The sequence below is a fragment of the Erpetoichthys calabaricus genome, chromosome 4, assembly GCF_900747795.2.
Source record: "Erpetoichthys calabaricus chromosome 4, fErpCal1.3, whole genome shotgun sequence".
NCBI classification, from domain to species: Eukaryota; Metazoa; Chordata; class Cladistia; order Polypteriformes; family Polypteridae; genus Erpetoichthys; species Erpetoichthys calabaricus.
Window position 1 is genome coordinate 28,066,443 of NC_041397.2, and position 20,069 is coordinate 28,086,511.

At 41.7% G+C, this 20,069-nt stretch overlaps 1 protein-coding gene across 5 annotated transcripts in view; it reads left to right on the top strand.

The window, feature by feature from the left end:
* supt20 (SPT20 homolog, SAGA complex component) overlaps positions 1-20,069 on the top strand; it is a 109,406-nt gene that overhangs the window by 20,649 nt on the left and 68,688 nt on the right. For all 5 annotated transcript variants that reach the window (XR_007934805.1, XM_051926740.1, XM_028799276.2 and 2 more), the window contains exon 2: positions 2,472-2,565. Coding sequence is in view for 4 of the 5 variants with exons in the window: in XM_051926740.1 (XP_051782700.1) it covers positions 2,509-2,565 (57 nt within the window). In the remaining variant the exon portion in view is untranslated. The remainder of the gene's footprint in view (positions 1-2,471; positions 2,566-20,069) is intronic.

The following is a 20,069-nucleotide window of genomic DNA, read 5'->3' on the forward strand; positions in this document are numbered from 1 at the left end:
CAGACTACGAATGCCGTAAATGTAATTACCCCGATCTATATGCTGTCAAATAAACGAACCACACGGCGTGGCGCAATTTTAGGGGCTTCGCCTCTAGCGCTGACGTCCGAGGTTCGATTCCCGTATTGGAGTGAAGTGAGTGGGTGGTTACCTACCAGGTAACGCTTATGGTTGGCCAGCAAGTCAGGTAACATCAGCCACGGTGCCTTCAGTTGTGAGAAGCAGATCATAGAATGGATGAAAATAGTTTACTGTCAAATAATGCAAAGAGTACACGACACCTGTTTCCCCCTTATTCTTGGCTCATCAGGCGTACACACTCATTGCACTCGCTTACGGTAATCGAACGTCAGACGTCAGCGCTAGAGGGGCTTCGCAGCGGTGAAGTATTGCTTTTAAATTTTAATTAAGAAAAAAAGAAAACCTTTTTAAATTAAGTCTTAAAAAGAGGTGTAAAGATATTGACAATAAGCTACGCAAACCCACCAAGACATGCAATCGTTTAAATCAAGGCGCAAGTCGAAAAACACCATCCCATAATATTAGTTAACGATTAACACATTTGTATATGTATTGTAAGCATACAATACAACTGATAATATGTTGCGCTTATTTATCTGGTGTACTGACATTTTTGCGCGTTTAACGGCTGAAATCTAACGTGGTTTGTGCCCTTCAGAATGAAAAGAGTTTGCATTTACCTTTTTAATAAAAGGCGAGCTTTTAAGCCTGAGAAATCACCCCGTAAATGCACATGTTTAATTGCACATGTGTTAATATGTATGCTTACACAGTATTAAAAGACACTCAACAAGTACACAGTATTAAAAGACAGTCAACAATTAACGTCATTTACCTTCGTTCCCGCCTCCTCCATTAGAGTATATGAACAAAAAATAGGTTCCAGTTATGACCATTACACGTAGAATTTCGAAATGAAACCTGCCTAACTTTTTGTCATTATGGGTTGTTGTGTGTAGAATTCTGAGGAAAAAAAATGAATTTAATCCATTTTGGAATAAGGCAGTAACATAACAAAATGTGGAAAAAGTGATGCACTGTGAATACTTTCCGGATGCATTGTACATCAGCCTTTACCTTCACCAAAATGGCACATCTCTTCAGAAAGCAGAAAATACTAAGGAGCAGTGTGGCAAGCCAGGGAAGCACGTGTTTATGTGATATGGAAGGGAAGCTCCCAGTTGTGTGGTGCACTGCAGAGGTGTGATTGAGATGGGGTGCAAGAACTTTTAGTACCAATCCAGCACTAGTTCACATATTTGAACTGGAAAAATAAAAAGACCAGCATCAAAAGACTGTTGTGTTGTAAGGGTTTATACTGTATGTGTAATTCAGCAATAATACAGGTTGAGTATCCCTAATCCAAAATGCCGGGGTTCAGAAGTATTTAGGATTTTGGATAGTTTAGATTTTTGGAATATTTGCATATACATAATGTGATGTCTTTGGAACACCCTTGAATAAGTAGGGAAATGCAGCCAAACCAGCTAAATGATGACTCACATGTATAATAGTTCATATCATTGAGCCATTATTATAATGTATGTTGACATGACAAACATATTAAACCCCAAAAGTGTTAATTAACAGAGTCTATATGTAATATTTAACTGAAATGTGCATATTCAACTTTCCACAAAACTTTATTTCATATATCTGACCCCTGGGGTGGAATTTTCCACTTGTGGTGTCTTGTTTTTCTTTGAACAGCACTTTTGAACTGCTGTGTAGGTGTTCTTGTTTTGCTCACCAGCCTCCCTCTTGCCCAGCACAGCAGATTGAAGCTGCCATGGATTATCTATTCTACATAGTGGCATTCTGTGGTGGCCCCACCTCCCAATAGTTGATTGAGTGATTGTGCTTCATGGGGGACTTCATCCTTGGTCATCAATTGCTTTTAGTAGTTTCGTGGTGCTTGATGCTTCACAGGGGAATCGGACAACCCCTCCCACCCCATTGGCTCACAATGAATAAATCTGTTTGGGAAATGTATGTATGATGTTCACATTCACACAACAGGAAAAATAATTAGATGGAATGTAGGTGGCATCTTGTTGTCGCTCAAAACGTTTAGGATGTTGGGACAGTTCCTATTTTTTTAATTTTGTATTAGGGATAGTTAACCTGTATGTTTTTATACAGTATGTGTGTGTGTGTGTTTATTTATTTTAGAGACCGCTTTATGCACTTCTTAATACCGGATTAATGCTAAAGCCATGAGAACCTGAATGGCAATGAAATAGTTTAATGTGAAATTAAGACTTACAATTTTTCAGTATAAAATTTTTTGCAGAATGTAATTTTAATTTTTTTAAACTTACAAATATTTATTGTAAGCAGAACATACATATTTTTTATGCTTTTGAAGTTTTCATATTGTCATTCAGCTATTATAGCCTGTTATATTTCTATCAGAGTAATAAGTGATAATTTGTATTGCTTATTTATAGGGTAAGAAGTTAATCTTCAAAAGAAGATGCATGTACTATGCCAGCTTTACTGAACATTTCATCATACATTGTACCCTGTCATCAAATCAAAATGGTAAGTGTATTAAAACAGTATAATTTAAAGTCTGGAGCCGCTTTTGAAAGTTGTTTATTGCAGAATGATTTAAATAAATATAAGTATGTACTCATCACAGTATAATGATTACCAGTGCATATCTGTGGATGTCTTGTCTCTCTTTTGAAAAATTACTCTGCATTATCACTCTTATCAAGACTAGCAGATAGGGCTGTCACTCTCATAGCCAAATTTCAAATATGTTTGAGTGTATATTACAATTTGAATATGTGAATTAAAAGTTATAAAATTCTTCATTCAGTGTCCTGTTACTCTGGATGTTAGTGTTACATTATAGGATTTTTCAGATCATTTCCTATCCACGCACCACTAAGAAAAGCCTGTTCATTGTTTTTGGTTAGTTTGGTTATAGTCTGTAGTACTAGGGTGTTGTACCGTGTTAGCCATTATGAATGTAGAGAAAAGCCAAGCAAAATGACACCTTTAATTGGCTAACTAAATATATTACAGTATTGTAATGTTATTAGTTAGCCAATAAAGGGTGTCATTTTGCTTGGCTTTTCTCTACGTTAGTTAGTTGATTGTTGACATGGACAGCATTTTTACAAGGGACAAAGTGCAGCCTTTTCCATTTCTAATGTGAGCTGGTCTACTGGGATTTTGACTTAAAGGTTTACTTAATATATACATTTGTGAACAGAATGTTAATGGTCTCTTTTAAAGTTGCATTTGGACATATATATTGTTCTTAGAATCTGTTCTAACTCGGGTGTTCCCAAGTAAGCCCCCAAAATGTTGTACCACCTGGTCAGGGCCCACATTAATATAAACCTAATGCTGTTAAGCAGAGAATGGTTGTTGCTTACAGTAACCACACAACATGATTTTAGATAATAGTAGACTTCTTAATCAAAACAAATGCTTAACTATAGGTGCACATGTGATCAAATGTCGCATAATATCGTTAGACTGTAACTACTTTTAATATAGGCTTCATTTTTTTGCAAATTTTATGTTAATTGAAAAACTTTGGGAAGCAATTTAAAGAAAATCTTAAGCCCTTTTAGAGCAGATGTCGACTTTTGTCGACAGGAGGGGTTGAGGGCGCATGTCGACAAAAGTCGACATCCAGGGGTATAGGGCAACAATCAGCTGTTAATGGCGACAAAACTCGCTGTTACATCACAGGCATTCCCTCTCTGCTTGGAGGAATGTTAGACTCATTGACTCAACATCTAATCCTTGCGTGTGCATTGGTTACGGAATGTAAACAAATGTAAACAAAGGCAAGATGGCATCGACATCTCACAAGGGAGAGAAGCGAGTGCAGAAAAGAAAATACTCGGCAGATGATGTTTTGCGCATTATTGCCGAGTCAGACTCTGATTTTTCAGAATCTGATTTTGTTGAGAGTGATCAGGAGATCAAGCAAGAGAGTGAAGAACTGGCATCAGCTGATCAGACACCAACCGATACCTGCCAAGCTGATCGGCTGCCACCTGAGCGCATTCGCGCAGCCGATGCACCTACGGCAAGGTTCGTGTGGGAGGAATACCCAGACATTGATTTGTGGGAGCCAAACTGGCTACCGGACTTCACAAGACAGCATGGCTTGCTGTTGGACATGACAGATATTACCAGCCGAAGGACTACTTCAATTTGCAGAGCAATTTTTTTTTAATTGCGGGCTGTGCTTGCACTGCATTCTCGTTTTTCAAAGTGGAAACCCACAACAAAAGACAAGGTGAAGGGCTTTGTGGCATTACAAATAGATATGGGCCTAGACTGGCGATATAACTTAAGGGAGCATTGGTCCAAACGTGCTTTGTCCCCTGGTGGCTTTGGACGGGTTATGCCGCGTGATAGGTACGTGCTCCTGCAAAGTTTTATTCACTTCTGTGATAACCAGAAGCAAATCCCAAGGGGTGAGCCAGGCTATAACCCCATGTATAAAGTTCAGCCCCTGCTTGACATTGTGAAACCAACATATAAGCAATTTTATCAGCCTGGCCGTGATTTGTCTGTAGTAGTGCTGGGCGGTATACCGGTTCATACCAAAAACTGTTTTTTATTTTTGTTATGATATGGATTTTTCTTGTACCGCAACACCGGTTTAAATAGCCAAAACAATGTTCGGAACGTGGTGCAGCAGGAATCTGTTTAAGGGGGGACCTTTTTCACTGCTGCACTGCTAAACATGCATGCAATGGAGTACATGCGTTAGTGGAGGTATTGAACTGTGAAAATGGACAGAGAACATTCTAAAACTGAAGCTGTAGCAGACGATAAAGTTGAACATGATGACACAGAAGAACTTTTGCCGAAAAAAAGGGGGCCGTGTCTGTTGTCTGGAGATACTTTGGTTTTAAAAGGTCGGATGTGAACCATTATGTTCAAATGTGGGAATACTGTTTCTATACTACTGGATAATACTTCTAGCCAAGTTGTGCTTGTTTTATTTTTTTTCAATGCTGTGTAATGTACCTGGGTACTGTGTAATAGTGTGACAACATGTTTAATTTATTCTCGACATTTCCACTTTAATCTCGATGCTTATGACGAGAATAAAGTCGACATGTTGACTTTATTCTTGTAATTTGTCATTAAAGTAGAACATCGTAAACTAAACTTAATCTTAAAATAAATATTTAATTTACTAGATTTTCTCAAACCCCGTCATAAGTTATGTAGCACATTAAATGCTTTGTGTTAAGTGTTCCTTGAGCCTTGTTCCCTTAAACTGAATTTCCTCTTGCACTAAGAGGAGGCGAAGGCAGCGATCACCACACAGAATACATTAATTTCATGATACTCCTGCTCCCTGAACATTTAGAATGCTAAGATAAATACTTGATATCTTTTTCATGATGAAATGCATTAAAGCATGTACAGTGGTACCTTGAGATACGAGTGCCCCAACGTACGAGTTTCTTGAGATATGAGCCGTCACTATGTCGATTTTTTGCCTTGAGTTACGAGCCAAAATTTGAAATACGAGCCATCAAAGAGCTTGTCATTCCAAGGAACTGACGACGGAGGAGTTGACGGAACTACAGACACGGCAACATACGGAGGTTCTGCAGGAGATCGGTATCGTGGAGGAGGCAGAGGCAGAGGAGGTTACCTCATAAAGTGAGATAAAGGAAGTGTTTGCAATGTGGGAAAAAGTTTCGAACCTTAAAGAAAAGAAACACCCTGAAAAAAACGCAACTGATCGTGCAGCAGCGCTATTTAATGACACTTGCCTAACGCTTGACTTTATTGAAAAGAAACCCTGAAAAAATTGCAACTGATCGTGCAGCAGCATTATTTAATGACACTTGCCTAACGCTTGACTTTATTGAAAAGAAACACCCTGAAAAAGTTAAAACTGATCGCGCAGCGGCTCTATTTAGTGACACTTGCCTAACGCTTGACTTTATTGAAAAGAAATGCCCTGAAAAAATTGCAAGTGATTGTGCAGCAGTGCTATTTAATGACACTTGCCTAACTCATTTCAGAAACATTCTAAAGGGGAGGACTAAACAAAGCTCCTTGGATAGGTTTCTATTGAAACACCTTGAGAAAGAAAGTGAGGAAAGCGTGGCAAAAAAGAAAAAAAACTAGTGAAGAAGAAAATTAAGTTAAGCAAAAGTGAAAGAAAAAACATTACAATACGCTAATCGGCTTCGCCAACATCTGTTTATTTCTTGAGATTCTCTTTTATGTATTAGGTTGTATTTTGTTTGTATACAGTATTTGTTCATTATAAATACATTTTTTTTGTGTTGAAAACATTTAACAAAAAATTGGGGTGGTTTTTTGGGGGCTGGCACAAATTAATCTCATTTCAGTTAATTTCAATGGGGAAAATTAATTTGAGATACGAGCATTTTGACTTATGAGCTCGGTCACGGAACGAATTAAACTTGTATCTCAAGGTACCACTGTAATAATCATGTGGGGGCATGGTGGCGTGGAGGGTACACTGCTTCGTTGCAGCAAGGAGGTCCCAGGTGTTCCCTGCCTTGAATTTGCATGTTTTTCCGGTGGGTTTACTCAGTGTGCTTCAGTTTTTTTCAAAGTCATGTAGGATGTAGGGTTTTATTATGCAATATTGACCCTGATAGTGTATGAATTGCTCGTATTCACCCTGCGATGTGCTGGCGCCCTGTTCAGGATTTGCTCCTGCCTTGCACACAATGCTTGCTGGGATGGGTGCAACCCTGAATGGATGGCATAATTAAACATGTATAACAAAGATTTTTTTTAAATTCTGAACACTCCGTGGTCTAAGTTTATAACTATTTTTAATTTCACAGAGATGTTTATCGTGTGGATGATTGGTTATGAGGAGAAAAAAAAAAGAAAGGATAGGAACTGGGGGTTTGGTACGTCAGACAGAGACGGCACGCAGCAATAAAGAAAGCCCGCTCAGAAGAACATCCATTGAATTCTGTGTTCGTGTTTCCGACCACCAGATCACGAACCCAATATTTACGTTAAACCTGTGCAGTACCCATTCATACATCCAGTTTTTTGGAGCCCCGTCACACCTGCCATAAAGTTCTCTACACTGAACGTACACCTGGGGACCCCCTACTGCAAGGGAGCAGCACTACCGTGCATGTTTAATACCTGCTTTAATGCATTTCATCATGAAAATTTATTTTAGCATTTTACATTTTCAGAGAGCAGGAATATCAACAACAACATTTATTTATGTAGCACATTTTCATACAAATAATGAAGCTAAAAGTGCTTTACATGATGAAGGAAAGAGGAAAAAAAAGACAAAGTAAGAATTAAAATAAGACCACACTTATTAACATAGAATAAGAGTAAGGTCTGATGGCCAGGGAGGACAGAAAAAACAAAAAAACTGAAGGTTGAAGAAAAAAAATGAAATCTGCAGGGGTTCCAGACCATGAGACCGCCCAGCCTCCTCATGAAGTGAATGTATTCTGTGCGGCGATCGCTGCCTGCACCTTGGTGCAAGAGGAAGTCAGTTTAAGTAGAGCGTAGTGATCAACAACTGGGTCAGGGAACACTTAACACAAAGCATTTAATGTTCTACATTAACTAATGACGGGGTTTGAGAAAATCTAGTAAATTAAACATTGATTTTAGGATGAAGTTTAGTTTACGACATTCTACTTTAATAACAAAATAAACTAAGAGAATAAAGTGGAAATGTCAACTTTAATCTTGACTTTATTGTCGACATTTCCACTTTAAAATCAACGCTTATGTCAACATGTTGACTTTATTCTCGACATATACAGTGCATCCGGGAAGTATTCACAGCATATCACTTTTCCACATTTTATTATTTTACAGCCTTATTCCAAAATGGATTAAATTCATTTTTTTTTCCTCAGAATTCTACACACAACACCCCATAACGACAATGTGAAAAAAGTTTACTTGAGGTTTTTGCAAATTTATTAAAAATTTTTTAAAAAACTGAGAAATCACATGTACATAAGTATTCACAGCCTTTGCTCAATACTTTGTCGATGCACCTTTGGCAGCAATTACAGCCTCAAGTCTTTTTGAATATGATGCCACAAGCTTGGCACACCTATCCTTGGCCAGTTTCACCCATTCCTCTTTGCAGCACCTCTCAAGCTCCATCAGGTTGGATGGGAAGCGTCGGTGCACAGCCATTTTAAGATCTCCCCAGAGATGTTCAATCTGATTCAAGTCTGGGCTCTGGCTGGGCCACTCAAGAACATTCACAGAGTTGTCCTGAAGCCTCTCCTTTGATATCTTGGCTGTGTGCTTAGGGTCGTTGTCCTGCTGAAAGATGAACCGTCGCCCGAGTCTGAGGTCAAGAGCGCTCTGGAGCAGGTTTTCATCCAGGATGTCTCTGTACATTGCTGCAGTCATCTTTCCCTTTATCCTGACTAGTCTCCCAGTCCCTGCCGCTGAAAAACATCCCCACAGCATGATTCTGCCACCACCATGCTTCACTGTAGGGATGGTATTGGCCTGGTGATGAGCGGTGCCTGGTTTCCTCCAAACGTGACGCCTGGCATTCACACCAAAGAGTTCAATCTTTGTCTCATCAGACTAGAGAATTTAATTTCTCATGGTCTGAGAGTCCTTCAGGTGCCTTTTGGCAAACTCCAGGCGGGCTGCCATGTGCCTTTTACTAAGGAGTGGCTTCTGTTTGGCCACTCTACCATACAGGCCTGATTGGTGGATTGCTGCAGAGATGGTTGTTCTTCTGGAAGGTTCTTTTCTCTCCACAGAGGACCTCTGGAGCTCTGACAGAGTGACCATCGGGTTCTTGGACACCTCCCTGACTAAGGCCCTTCTCCCCCGATCGCTCAGTTTAGATGGCCGGCCAGCTCTAGGAAGAGACCTGGTGGTTTCGAACTTCTTCCACTTACGGATGATGGAGGCCACTGTGCTCATTGGGACCTCCAAAGCAGCAGAAATTTTTCTGTAACCTTCCCCAGATATGTGCCTCAAGACAATCCTGTCTCGGAGGTCTACAGACAATTCCATTGACTTCATGCTTGGTTTGTGCTCTGACATGAACTGTCAACTGTGGGACCTTATATAGACAGGTGTGTGCCTTTCCAAATCATATCCAATCAATTGAATTTACCAAAGGTGGACTCCAATCAAGCTGCAGAAACATCTCAAGGATGATCAGGGGAAACAGGATGCACCTGAGCTCAATTTTGAGCTTCATGGCAAAGGCTGTGAATACTTATGTACATGTGCTTTCTCAATTTTATTTTTAATAAATTTGCAAAAATCTCAAACTTTTTTCACGTTGTCATTATGAGGTGTTGTGTGCAGAATTCTGAGGAAAAAATGAATTTAATCCATTTTGGAAAAAGGCTGTTAAATAACAAAATGTGGAATAAGTGATGCACTGTGAATACTTTCCGGATGCACTGTAGGTTTTTTATTTATTCACTGTGCCCGTATTTTTTTTTTTCTTCACCGTGGCCATAATACGCTTCCGTAGGGCTATACCACAAATAGCATTATAAATGCATGTTGCAGATTTATTATTTATGTATATAGCTTAGCTTGAAGCAAGGTCCATCTTAATGCAGGTTGCCTTAATGATGGTTCAGTTGGTAAAGATGTCATTGCCAAGTTGCACTTGTTTTATTTTATTTTGTTATAATTTGGTGAATACTGTGTAATGCACCTAGGCTTTTGAAGTCTTGGAAGTAATTGTATTATTACTGGAAGTTGCACTACAGTAATCCCTCGCTATATCGCGCTTCGCCTTTCGCGGCTTCACTCTATTGCGGATTTTATATGTAAGCATATTTAAATATATATCGCAGATTTTTTGCTGGTTCGCGGATTTCTGCGGACAATGGGTCTTTTAATTTCTGGTACATGCTTCCTCAGTTGGTTTGCCCAGTTGATTTCATACAAGTGACGCTATTGGCAGATGGCTGAGAAGCTACCCAACTTACTTTTCTCTCTCTCTCTCTCTTGCGCTGACTTTCTCTGATCCTGACGTGGGGGGATTGAGCAGGGGGGCTGTTCGCACACCTAGAGGATACGGACGCTCGTCTAAAAATGCTGAAAGATTATCTTCACGTTGCTACTTTCTGTGCAGCTGCTTCGTGAAGCGACATGCTGCACGGTGCTTCGCATACTTAAAAGCTCGAAGGGCACGTATTGATTTTTAATTGTTTGTTTTTCTCTGTCTCTCTCTCTCTCTCTCTCTCTCTCTCTCTCTCTCTCTCTCTCTCTCTCTCTCTTTTTCTGCTCCTGACGGAGGGGGTGTGAGCTGCCGCCTTCAACAGCTTTGTGCCGTGGTGCTTCCCATACTTAAAAGCCCAACAGCCCCATTGATTTGTTTGGTTTTCTCTATCTCTCTGACATTATCTGCTCCTGACGCGCACTCCTTTGAAGAGGAAGATATGTTTGCCTTCTTTTAATTGTGAGACGGAACTGTCATCTCTGTCTTGTCATGGAGCACAGTTTAAACTTTTGAAAAAGAGACAAATGTTTGTTTGCAGTGTTTGAATAACGTTCCTGTCTCTCTACAACCTCCTGTGTTTCTGTGCAAATCTGTGACCCAAGCATGATAATATAAAAATAACCATATAAACATATGGTTTCTACTTCGCGGATTTTCTTATTTCGCAGGTGGCTCTGGAACGCAACCCCCGCGATGGAGGAGGGATTACTGTATTATTTATTTTATTATTTATTATTAGTTTTATTTATTTATTTATGAGTAGGCTTCGAAGGTGGGGGAGGATGCCGGTCAGGCCTGGTAGGGCCATCTGTATTGTGAGGGTCTGCTGGGAATGTCTGGCAGAGTCCCCTGTCAGAAGTAGCTTCAACTCCCACCTCTGGCAGAACATTGACCACATCCCGAGGGAGGTGGGGGACATTGAGTCCGAATGGGCCATGTTCCATGCCTCTGTTGTTGAGGTGGCTGACCGGAGCTGTGGCCGTAAGGTGGTCGGTGCCTGTCGTGGCGGCAATCCCCGAACCCATTGGTGGACACCGGTGGTGAGATATGCCGTCAAGCTGAAGGAGTCCTACAGGATCTTTTTGCTGAGGCAAAAACTTGGGCGTGGGAGGAGTTTGGGGAGGCCATGGAGAACGACTTTCGGACGGCTTCGAGGAGATTCTGGTCCACCATCCGGCGTCTCGAGTTGGGGAAACAGTGCAGTGTCAACGCTGTATATGGTGGGGATGGTGCGCTGCTGACCTCGACTCGGGACGTTGTGGGTCGCTGGGGGGAGTGCTTCGAAGACCTCCTCAATCCCACTAACATGCCTTCCAATGAGGAAGCAGAGCCTGGGGACTCGGAGGTGGGCTCCCCCATCTCTGGGACTGAGGTCACCGAGGTGGTCAAAAAACTCCTTGGTGGCAGGGCCCCGGGGGTGGATGAGATACGCCCAGAGTTCCTCAAGGCTCTGGATGTTGTAGGATTGTCTTGGTTGACACACCTCTGCAACATTGCATGGACATCAGGGACAGTGCCTCTAGATTGGCAGACTTGGGTGGTGGTCCCCCCTCTTTAAGAAGGGGGACCGGAGGGTGTGTTCCAACTACAGAGGAATCACACTCCTCAGCCTCCCTGGAAAAGTCTATTCGGGGGTCCTGGAGAGGAGGGTCCATCGGATAGTCGAACCTCGGATTCAGGAGGAACAGTGTGGTTTTCGTCCTGGTTGTGGAACAGTGGACCAGCTCTACACCCTTAGCAGTGTCCTGGTGGGTGCATGAGAGTTTGCCCAACCAGTCTACATGTATTTTGTGGACTTGGAAAAGGCGTTCGACTGTGTCCCTCGGGGAATCCTGTTGGGGGTACTCTGAGAGTATGGGGTACCAGACCCCCTGATAAGGGCTGTTCGGTCCCTGTACAACCGGTGTCAGAGCTTGGTCCGCATTGCCGGCAGTAAGTCGAACCCGTTTCCAGTGAGAGTTGGACTCCGCCAGGGCTGCCCTTTGTCACCGATTCTGTTCATAACTTTTATGGACAGAATTTCTAGGAGCAGCCAGGGTGTTGAGGGGGTCTGGTTTGGTGGACGCAGGATTGGGTCACTGCTTTTTGCAGATGATGTTGTAGGGGTGGGCGGTATGACCAAAATTCTATATCACGGTATTTTTCTAAATTATCCCGGTTTCACAGTATTTTTTTCCCATGCATGAGTGGATGTTAACCACATTTTCCACTGCAATTACTGGCTAAGAATAACCTATTCCACTGTCATGAGCATTGTACATTGTACAAAAAAAACATTTTAATGTGCACACAAGTATTAATACAGGTTTGCATTGCCCCATAAAGTTATAGTTTTCAAGGGGGTGGCACTAATGAAGAGAAGGAAATCACATTGTATGACAGATGCAGTCAAAATATAGAACCTTTTAATTGAACAAATTTTGCAAAAACTTAAACTATAATTTTGACAACATATTTTCAACCATCCAAAGAGGTATTTAAACTTAGTAAAATATCCAGAAGTGCTTCTCAAAAGTTGTATTGTACTGAACATGTCTTAGGGAATAAATAGTAAATATTTTTTGTAAAACAACTACACTTTCTGTTAGTGTTAACAATCTCTGTCCACTGACACGTTAAAGTGACTTTTTAAACAACTTTACCTACCACTTTTGAGCCCCTGAAATGAAGGGATTGTGTTAAACAAATGCTTTAGTTGCCTCACATTATTATGCAATTGTTTTGTTAACCCCACTGAATTAAAGCTGAAAGTCTGCACTTCAATTGCATATGAGTTGTTTCATTTAAAATTCATTGTGGTAATGTACAGAACCAAAATTAGAAAAACGTCTCTGTCCAAATATTTATGGACCTAACTGTATGTGTTTTTTATGTTTCTAAGAAGGATACATTTATATTTTCAGTTTGCAAACATGTGGAACCTTTTCACTTTATTGTTTGTTGTTTTCTAGAATTCTATGTTAAAATTAAAAGAATATTTAAAAATTGTGAATCATTCAAATGTCTTAAAAAGCAAGATTTTTTTTTTTGCCATGTTGCCTAGGTTAACTTTACACATACCACTGACATCACAGCAGTCACTTTTTAGAGCTGCACAGGGGTCAGGGTTACTAGTGTGGACACTTTTTGTGACTGAAGACAGAGAAGAAAATTAAAATTAGTCAAAACCTTTTATTAATACATACCAGGCAAGGGTAAAATGTCAGAGAAACACAGTCCTAGGACACCGCACTTCATCTGCCTCGAGCGCAGATGTCCTTGTTCTTTTATACCTTTCTAATCTCCTGATCGTTGACCACGTAAGCAAAAAATAGCATCCTGACTCATTGTACTTTTCCAATTTTTGTAAAGTCATTACCCTAAAGGTATATTTTCTTGTCACACACATCATCAAAAGAAACTTCCAGAAAGTATACATGCTTTTTGTCACGCACGCCAAACACAAACAAGTTTCATCACTCTGTCCTATTTTCTATACACACATACATTTTGTTCAATTACATCTTTTTATGTTTTCACACTCCTCCCTTTTTGAACAAAAATGATGTGGGCCTATATAATTCTATCTTGAAATGGTTGATGAAGGGGAAGGGGGAGAGAAAATGGAAGAAGCTACACGAGACATGCGCTCCTCATGTAGCATATATGCCCTTTCCATAGAGGCGGTAAAGTACTTAGATATTATATAGCGAAACAAAGGAATAATACAACAACCAACCAGGAGAAGGAGGCAAAATGTTACAACCAAAGAAATGAAAAAATTCATGAGAGGCATGTCCTTTTATGATAGAAAACCGATTTTTCAAACCGTATTTTTGGGCCTCAAAAGGTTGATAACCCCAGTCCTCAGTTCCAGTGTTAGCAAAAACCCATTGCCAGTTGTCGCAGTCACTTCCCCTCATACACACGTATTTGTCAGATCCGGTCCACTGGGCTTGTCGACCAGTCCCACAGTTGATAATAGAGCAGAAATCAAACTGCACTGATGTGGTAATTCCCAACGGGAAAGTCAAGGTGACCAGGGCAGTAGACAAGGGAAAAGAAAAACATCTTAGCACAGCAATCAAGGGTGCCATGTCTTGCAATGTGAGGCGTGAATCCAGGCAGGCAGTCCTTCAACTTTCACGGCGTGTGGTGTGGATAGAAGAATTTTGGAATGATCCTCTCCACCTAGGCTGATGCCAGTGTTTCCTCCGAGTATCTCGAACCAGGATCCAGGTGCCCAAAGGAATTGGTAAATCCTTGGAAAGGGGGCTGGTCCTCCAGGCTTGATTAACCTGCTGGTGGATTTCCTTCAACGAGGTTCGCAAACCTGCAAGACTAGAGAGAAGATCATTGTCCACAGTATGCAAATTCACATTACAACCATGCCAACGGGCATGGGACGTCCGGTCAGAATCTCAAACGGCGATAGTCCCAGTTGTCGGTGTGTCCGTCCCCTTAGTCCCATTAAAGCTAAGGGTAGTGCATCCGGCCATGATAAATTAGTTTGTTCACAAATTTTTGCGAGTTTAGCTTTTAAAGTGCCATTGCATCGTTCTACGATGCCTCCGCTTTGGGGATGGTATTCACAATAGCCAGGTGGTTAATTCATTTATAATGGAGTTCACAAAATGAGTGCCATTATCTGTTTGTAACTTTTGAGGGATACCCCATCTTGGAATAATCTCTTTAATTAGTGCTTTAGCTACTGTTTTGGCATCGCTGTGTTTTGAAGGGAAAGCCTCTATTCATCGGGAGAACACATCGACAATCACAAGACAATATCGGAACCCTTTAGACGGGGTTAGTTCAATGAAATCCATTTGGAGGTGTTCAAACGGACCCATTGGATTAGGGGTAACGGCGGGACTTACCTGAGTACCTTTTCCCACATTAAACTTTTGACATATTGCACAGCATCTGCAAAATTGCTCTGCATATGTAAAGAAACCTACAGCTTCCAATGTTTTTCAACATCTCGAACCATGGCATCTCTACCTGCGTGATTCGAGGCCATGGGCGATTTTTGCCATTCCTGGGAAAGAGGCTTTTGGGAGAAAAGGTTTGTTAGTGTGTTTATGAGTCCAGACTCCATCAGAGAGGGACCCTTCTTTGGACCATTTTCTCCTTTCGATATCCGTGGCTGCACTCTGTAAAGAAATAATTTGATTATCAGGGTCCTGGTCATTTCTCTGTTGGAATAAAGAAATTGGTGTGTTATTATATGCAGCCTCTTTAGCAAAGTGGTCAGCTAATTCATTTTCTTTGCTAACAGGATCCTGTGTGAGCTATCATTTAACAATCGCTAGCTTCGATGGTTTGGTTATGGCTTCTAAAAGGGATTCGATCAATTTCTGATGTTGGATGGGTTTGCCAGTACTGGTCTTAAGTTGTGCTTAAAGGTTATCTATGCCACCATGCTCTTCCTTTATAGTACCTAAAATACACAATTTCCATTCATATCACAATTAGACACATTCCGCTTATCGCCAAAAAACTTGTCTCCCTTCTCATGTAATATTATTAAAAGAGTATTTTTCCTTCAAACTTGATCAGGGTTTAAAAGGAAAAATATTTTGTATATTTACAAGCCTTAAACAAAAGTGGAGACATTCATTTGCGTTAAACCAATTACACAAATCGATAATTATCTTTTTCAGTTTTTAGTTAGAGCTCTCCAGTACTGGTCTTAAATCCCCTTAGTTTCCATAGTGCTCCATGATCATGGCAGACTCCAAAAGCATACCTGGAATCTGTGCTGCTTGTGCACTTAAGCTTGATGAAATTCGATTTGCTTCCAGCAGGCGGTCCCCTTGGACCACTGCGTAACTGGTTGAGGGTGCTCCATTTTTCAATTGTAACATTTGACAAAGTACAGAGTACATTCTGATACTCATAGGGATCCCTTTAATACACTCTATAACACACAAAATCACCCAAACCATTTTCAACACACTTCACCCCAGTATTATTCTATATTTACACTATATTTGGAAACAATGCAGCAAAGGAAACAGAAACAAATGGACTATTAACTCAATGCACACGTCACAAGAAAAAAGAAAAGGACAGAAGAAATTTCATGAGAACTACATCCGTGCTTGCTAATACAGTTTCTGTTGTTGCAGCCACAGCACGAAGACACGGAGGAAGTGCTGCGGCCACTGGATCCAGTTTTTTAGAAAAAATAAGTCACCGGTCTTTGTTTATCTCCATGTTGTTGCGTCAGTACTGCATTCATAAATTGCATTCATAAATCCCTGCTTTTCGTCCACGAACAAAGTGAATGGACGAGAATAATCAGGCAAACCTAGCGCGGGCGCAGATAAAAGAGTAGTTTTGAGGTTACAGAGAGCCTTCTCAGCCAATTGTTGCAACGGCTGTGCTCTTTTAGTAAAATTTAGAACCCACTGTCTGCAGTAGCCCAGAATACCTAAAACAGACATAACCTGTTGTTTTGTTTAGCTGCAGCTTAACCTTAGAAACTTTATGGCCATTTTTCCTCCAGAAACAACAACAATTTCCGAGTATGATTTTTCCTCCAGAAACAGCAACAATTTCCGAGTATGAATTGTACAATTTTCTTCCGTCGCGCTTTCCATCTACATACTGTATCAATGTACTACCTATTTTCCGGCCAAAAGCCGTCCAAATTTTGGGCAAGAGCTTGTCCATAAACACAAAGGGCTTCTCTGTATCCCTGAGGCATGACGGTCCATGTCCATCGGCGGTACCGCGTTTGACGAGATCGGGATGTACGGCGGAGATGCCAGCCTCTGCTTCGGGAGACAAAGGATATTGGGCACGGTGCGGGCGGAAGGAGGATTTCGGGTGGATCACCAGAGGCTCACAGTGGGCTATCCTTTGAAACACTACTTTAGTTATTAAATGGTCAGGAGTATCAAAAATACCTGGAGTAACTTGTAACCAGTCTGTTCTTTTAAGGCATTTTTCCACCCATGGTCCTATTTCCCCCCATTTAACAGTGTGTGTTTTGGCAAGATAATATATGTGCTGTGAGCATGTAAGATGAACAGAAGCAGCTGCCTTTGTGGATGAAATAAAAACACAGTAGATGTGAAGGGTTTCGGGGCAAGTACCAGAAGTAAGGAAAGATTCTAGCCAGGTGGTGTCTACTTCTATAGGGAAGTATTGGGCAGTACAGTGTAAAATGTCAGGGGCCTGTAAATTGGGAAAAAGACAAGGGGAAAAAGAGTGTAGGGCTTTGAGGAGAATGGTGTGTGGGGAAATATCTCATGCTGCAAAAGAGGGTTTGGGATAAGGGGTAATTTGACACAACAACTTGGGGGTTGAACAAGGTATGTCCGCCAGGACGTGACTGGACTTGAAGAGGTTGTGATACTTGAAAAAGGTGAGGTTGTCCAGAAGCAGTAAGCACAGTAACAGTTTTGTTTGAAGCAGGGACCTTTGCCAGCGAGCGAGTGGCACCAGTGTCGATTAAGAAAACAGTCTCAGTGCCATCAACGAACAATGTCAATAAAGGATCAGTCTCTGAATTATGGGTGAGCAAAGGTAGTTGAAAAGAGTGGCTGGAGGTCCCAGCGTTTTCCTATGGCCAGTATTGTTGGTCAGGGGTGTCAGAAAAAACAGGTGGAATAAGGGGAGGTGGGGGCTGTTGCTGTCTGTGAGGGCACTCCCGATGAAAATGTCCAGTTTCTCCACAGATGTAGCAAGAGAAGGAATTAGCATTGGAATTTAAGGGAGAGGGAATAAAAGGATTCTTATTGTGGTCAACAGGAGGAGCTCTAAAACCACCTCGTCCTCTTCCTCGTCCTCGTCCCCTAAAGCCATATCCTCGACCTTGGTCAGGAGTATTCCTGGTATAATAGTTCATCTGTGCTGCCAATAATTTGGCATGAGAGTCCGATTCCTTCTGCTTAGTTTGTTTTTCGGCATGTTCAGCATGTCGTTTGACTTCATCAAACGTGGCACTTTCCCACTCAATACAGGAAGTGCGGACCTTGTTTTGTATATCAAGGCGCAAACCGGAAACAAAAGGTGGAACTGCAGCTCGGGTGCGGTCATCAGCATTTCCCAAGCCCGAGTGATTAGCCATAAGGTCTTGAATCCTATGTGCCCATTCATCAACCGTCTCGTCTCTCTTTTGTTTTGCAGCAGAAATAAGGGACCAGTCCGTTCCTTTTTTATATTTTCTGCAATATTTTGTCTCAACGCCTCCCATTGTGGGTTAAATTCGCCTTCTCCACCCATCCCCTGTCCTCGAGTTAAAGCTGGATTCCATACCCATGGAACGTCATTGCGGACACCCCTGCTAACAGTGGCCCATGTGGTCCCAAGCTTTCGACGAAGTACCTGGGTCCATTCAGCAGCATTAGGCTTATACATGCTATCTAACTGATCAAGTTGTTCAACAAATTTTAGTCCTCCTACTTCCTTTGGATCTGGAAGTGCATTCACGACATCTTTTAGTTCTTGGATGTCCCAATTCCGATTTATCATAACTGTTGTGGGATTTTGGGGTCCGGCTGGATGGGCAGGGTTATAATGGGGATTGGGAACTTCTATTAAAGGGCAAGTAAGTGAAGGTGAAGGATTAGAGGAGAAAAAAGTTGGAGCTGGTTTGTGACTTCGAGTGCATTTGGAGACGGGGGTTTGTCTAGTACAGGGTGAGTCATAGTGATCTGTGCCTGGGGAATCATCGGGAGAAACTTCTGCTAGTTGTAGTGCAGGGGGGGCAGTCGGAATGGGGGATAGAGGAGGGGATAATGGAGGTGCCTGAGGTTGGTACTGAGGAGGGGAAAAAATAATAGGATAAAGGGGGTCTTTATTTGGATTATTCTTCCTTTTCCTCCCATCTGCCTGTGGTTCAGTGCCTGTCTGAACTTTCTGTAATGTAATTAGCAATTCCTCTTTCTCCTTTTTAGCCTTTCCCTCATTTGCCCGCAACAAATCATTCTGTTTCTGTACTGCTTCTAAATTTCTGTCTTTTATTACTAATTCCCATCTATCGAACATATCCATTCGATACGGTCCACTATTATAACAACCCTGCTTATTCCTACACAGGATCTTCCTGACTTCCTGTATTTCACTTACATCTCCTGTCCCCTCTATCGGCCAACGCCCACCACTCTGTCTATTCCATTTCTTACATGCCTTCTTGAAATCTAAACCTGTCTTCTTTTCTATAAATTTTCTAGGAGACCCATTTTTACGGGGCGTCTGTTGATCCTCCGAAAATAATTCTTCCAGCATTAATGATTTTGATCCCCCTGTGCGGCGATTAACAGGCTTACTGTTATAAGTTCCCATTATGTTCCCTTGCCCTCCCGGGTTCTGTATTTAATTTTCCAACTATATACTGATTCGCCTAATCCCTTGTACGTATGAATCAGCGAGGCATTAAGTGTGCCACTCACTAAACCTAACTGTTCCCTTCTTAGTTTCAAGGGGAGACACCTAACTATCGGTACTGATCCAGTTCCCAGGAGAACACGGTTTTGTTGCTTATTCCGTATGTAGATTTATTTATTTTTCCATAGCGCTACATATCTTCCATAGCTACATATCTTCCATAGCGCTACGTGTCATTCCGTTCCTAACAGCAATCCTGCAATCTGTGCTCTTTTCGGTTTATATTTCCATACCACCCCGTTACTCGTCCCGTTAGCCTGTCCGCTCACATCCCCGGATTCCAGCTCAGGTGACTTCGTGTCCGATTCGGTTCAGCAGAATACTACATCAATACGTCCAGCCGAGTCTAGGATATGGGTGAGGCCAGTATCCTTTCGTCAGACCTTTCGTATGCGTCAAACTGCTTGGGTCAAGTCTCCATCACCTTAAGCAACCCGTTGAGATATGAGTATGACTAGACGGTCAACAGGAAACTCGCCCTCCCGTTATTTAGAAAATAAAAAAAAATGTTCGGAAATCCCCCGGTGCTTACCCCAGCCTGGAAGTGTGCAAGCTCTGTCTGGAAATCCGTTCAGTCACCGTGGATGTAGCAAAGAGGAGACCAGGGGCTCCTCACGCAAGAACTGTTTCAGGACAGGGCAGTCCTAACTTTTGCCGGAGCTGCATGCTCTGCTGCCGGAGCTCAAGTTAACGGCAG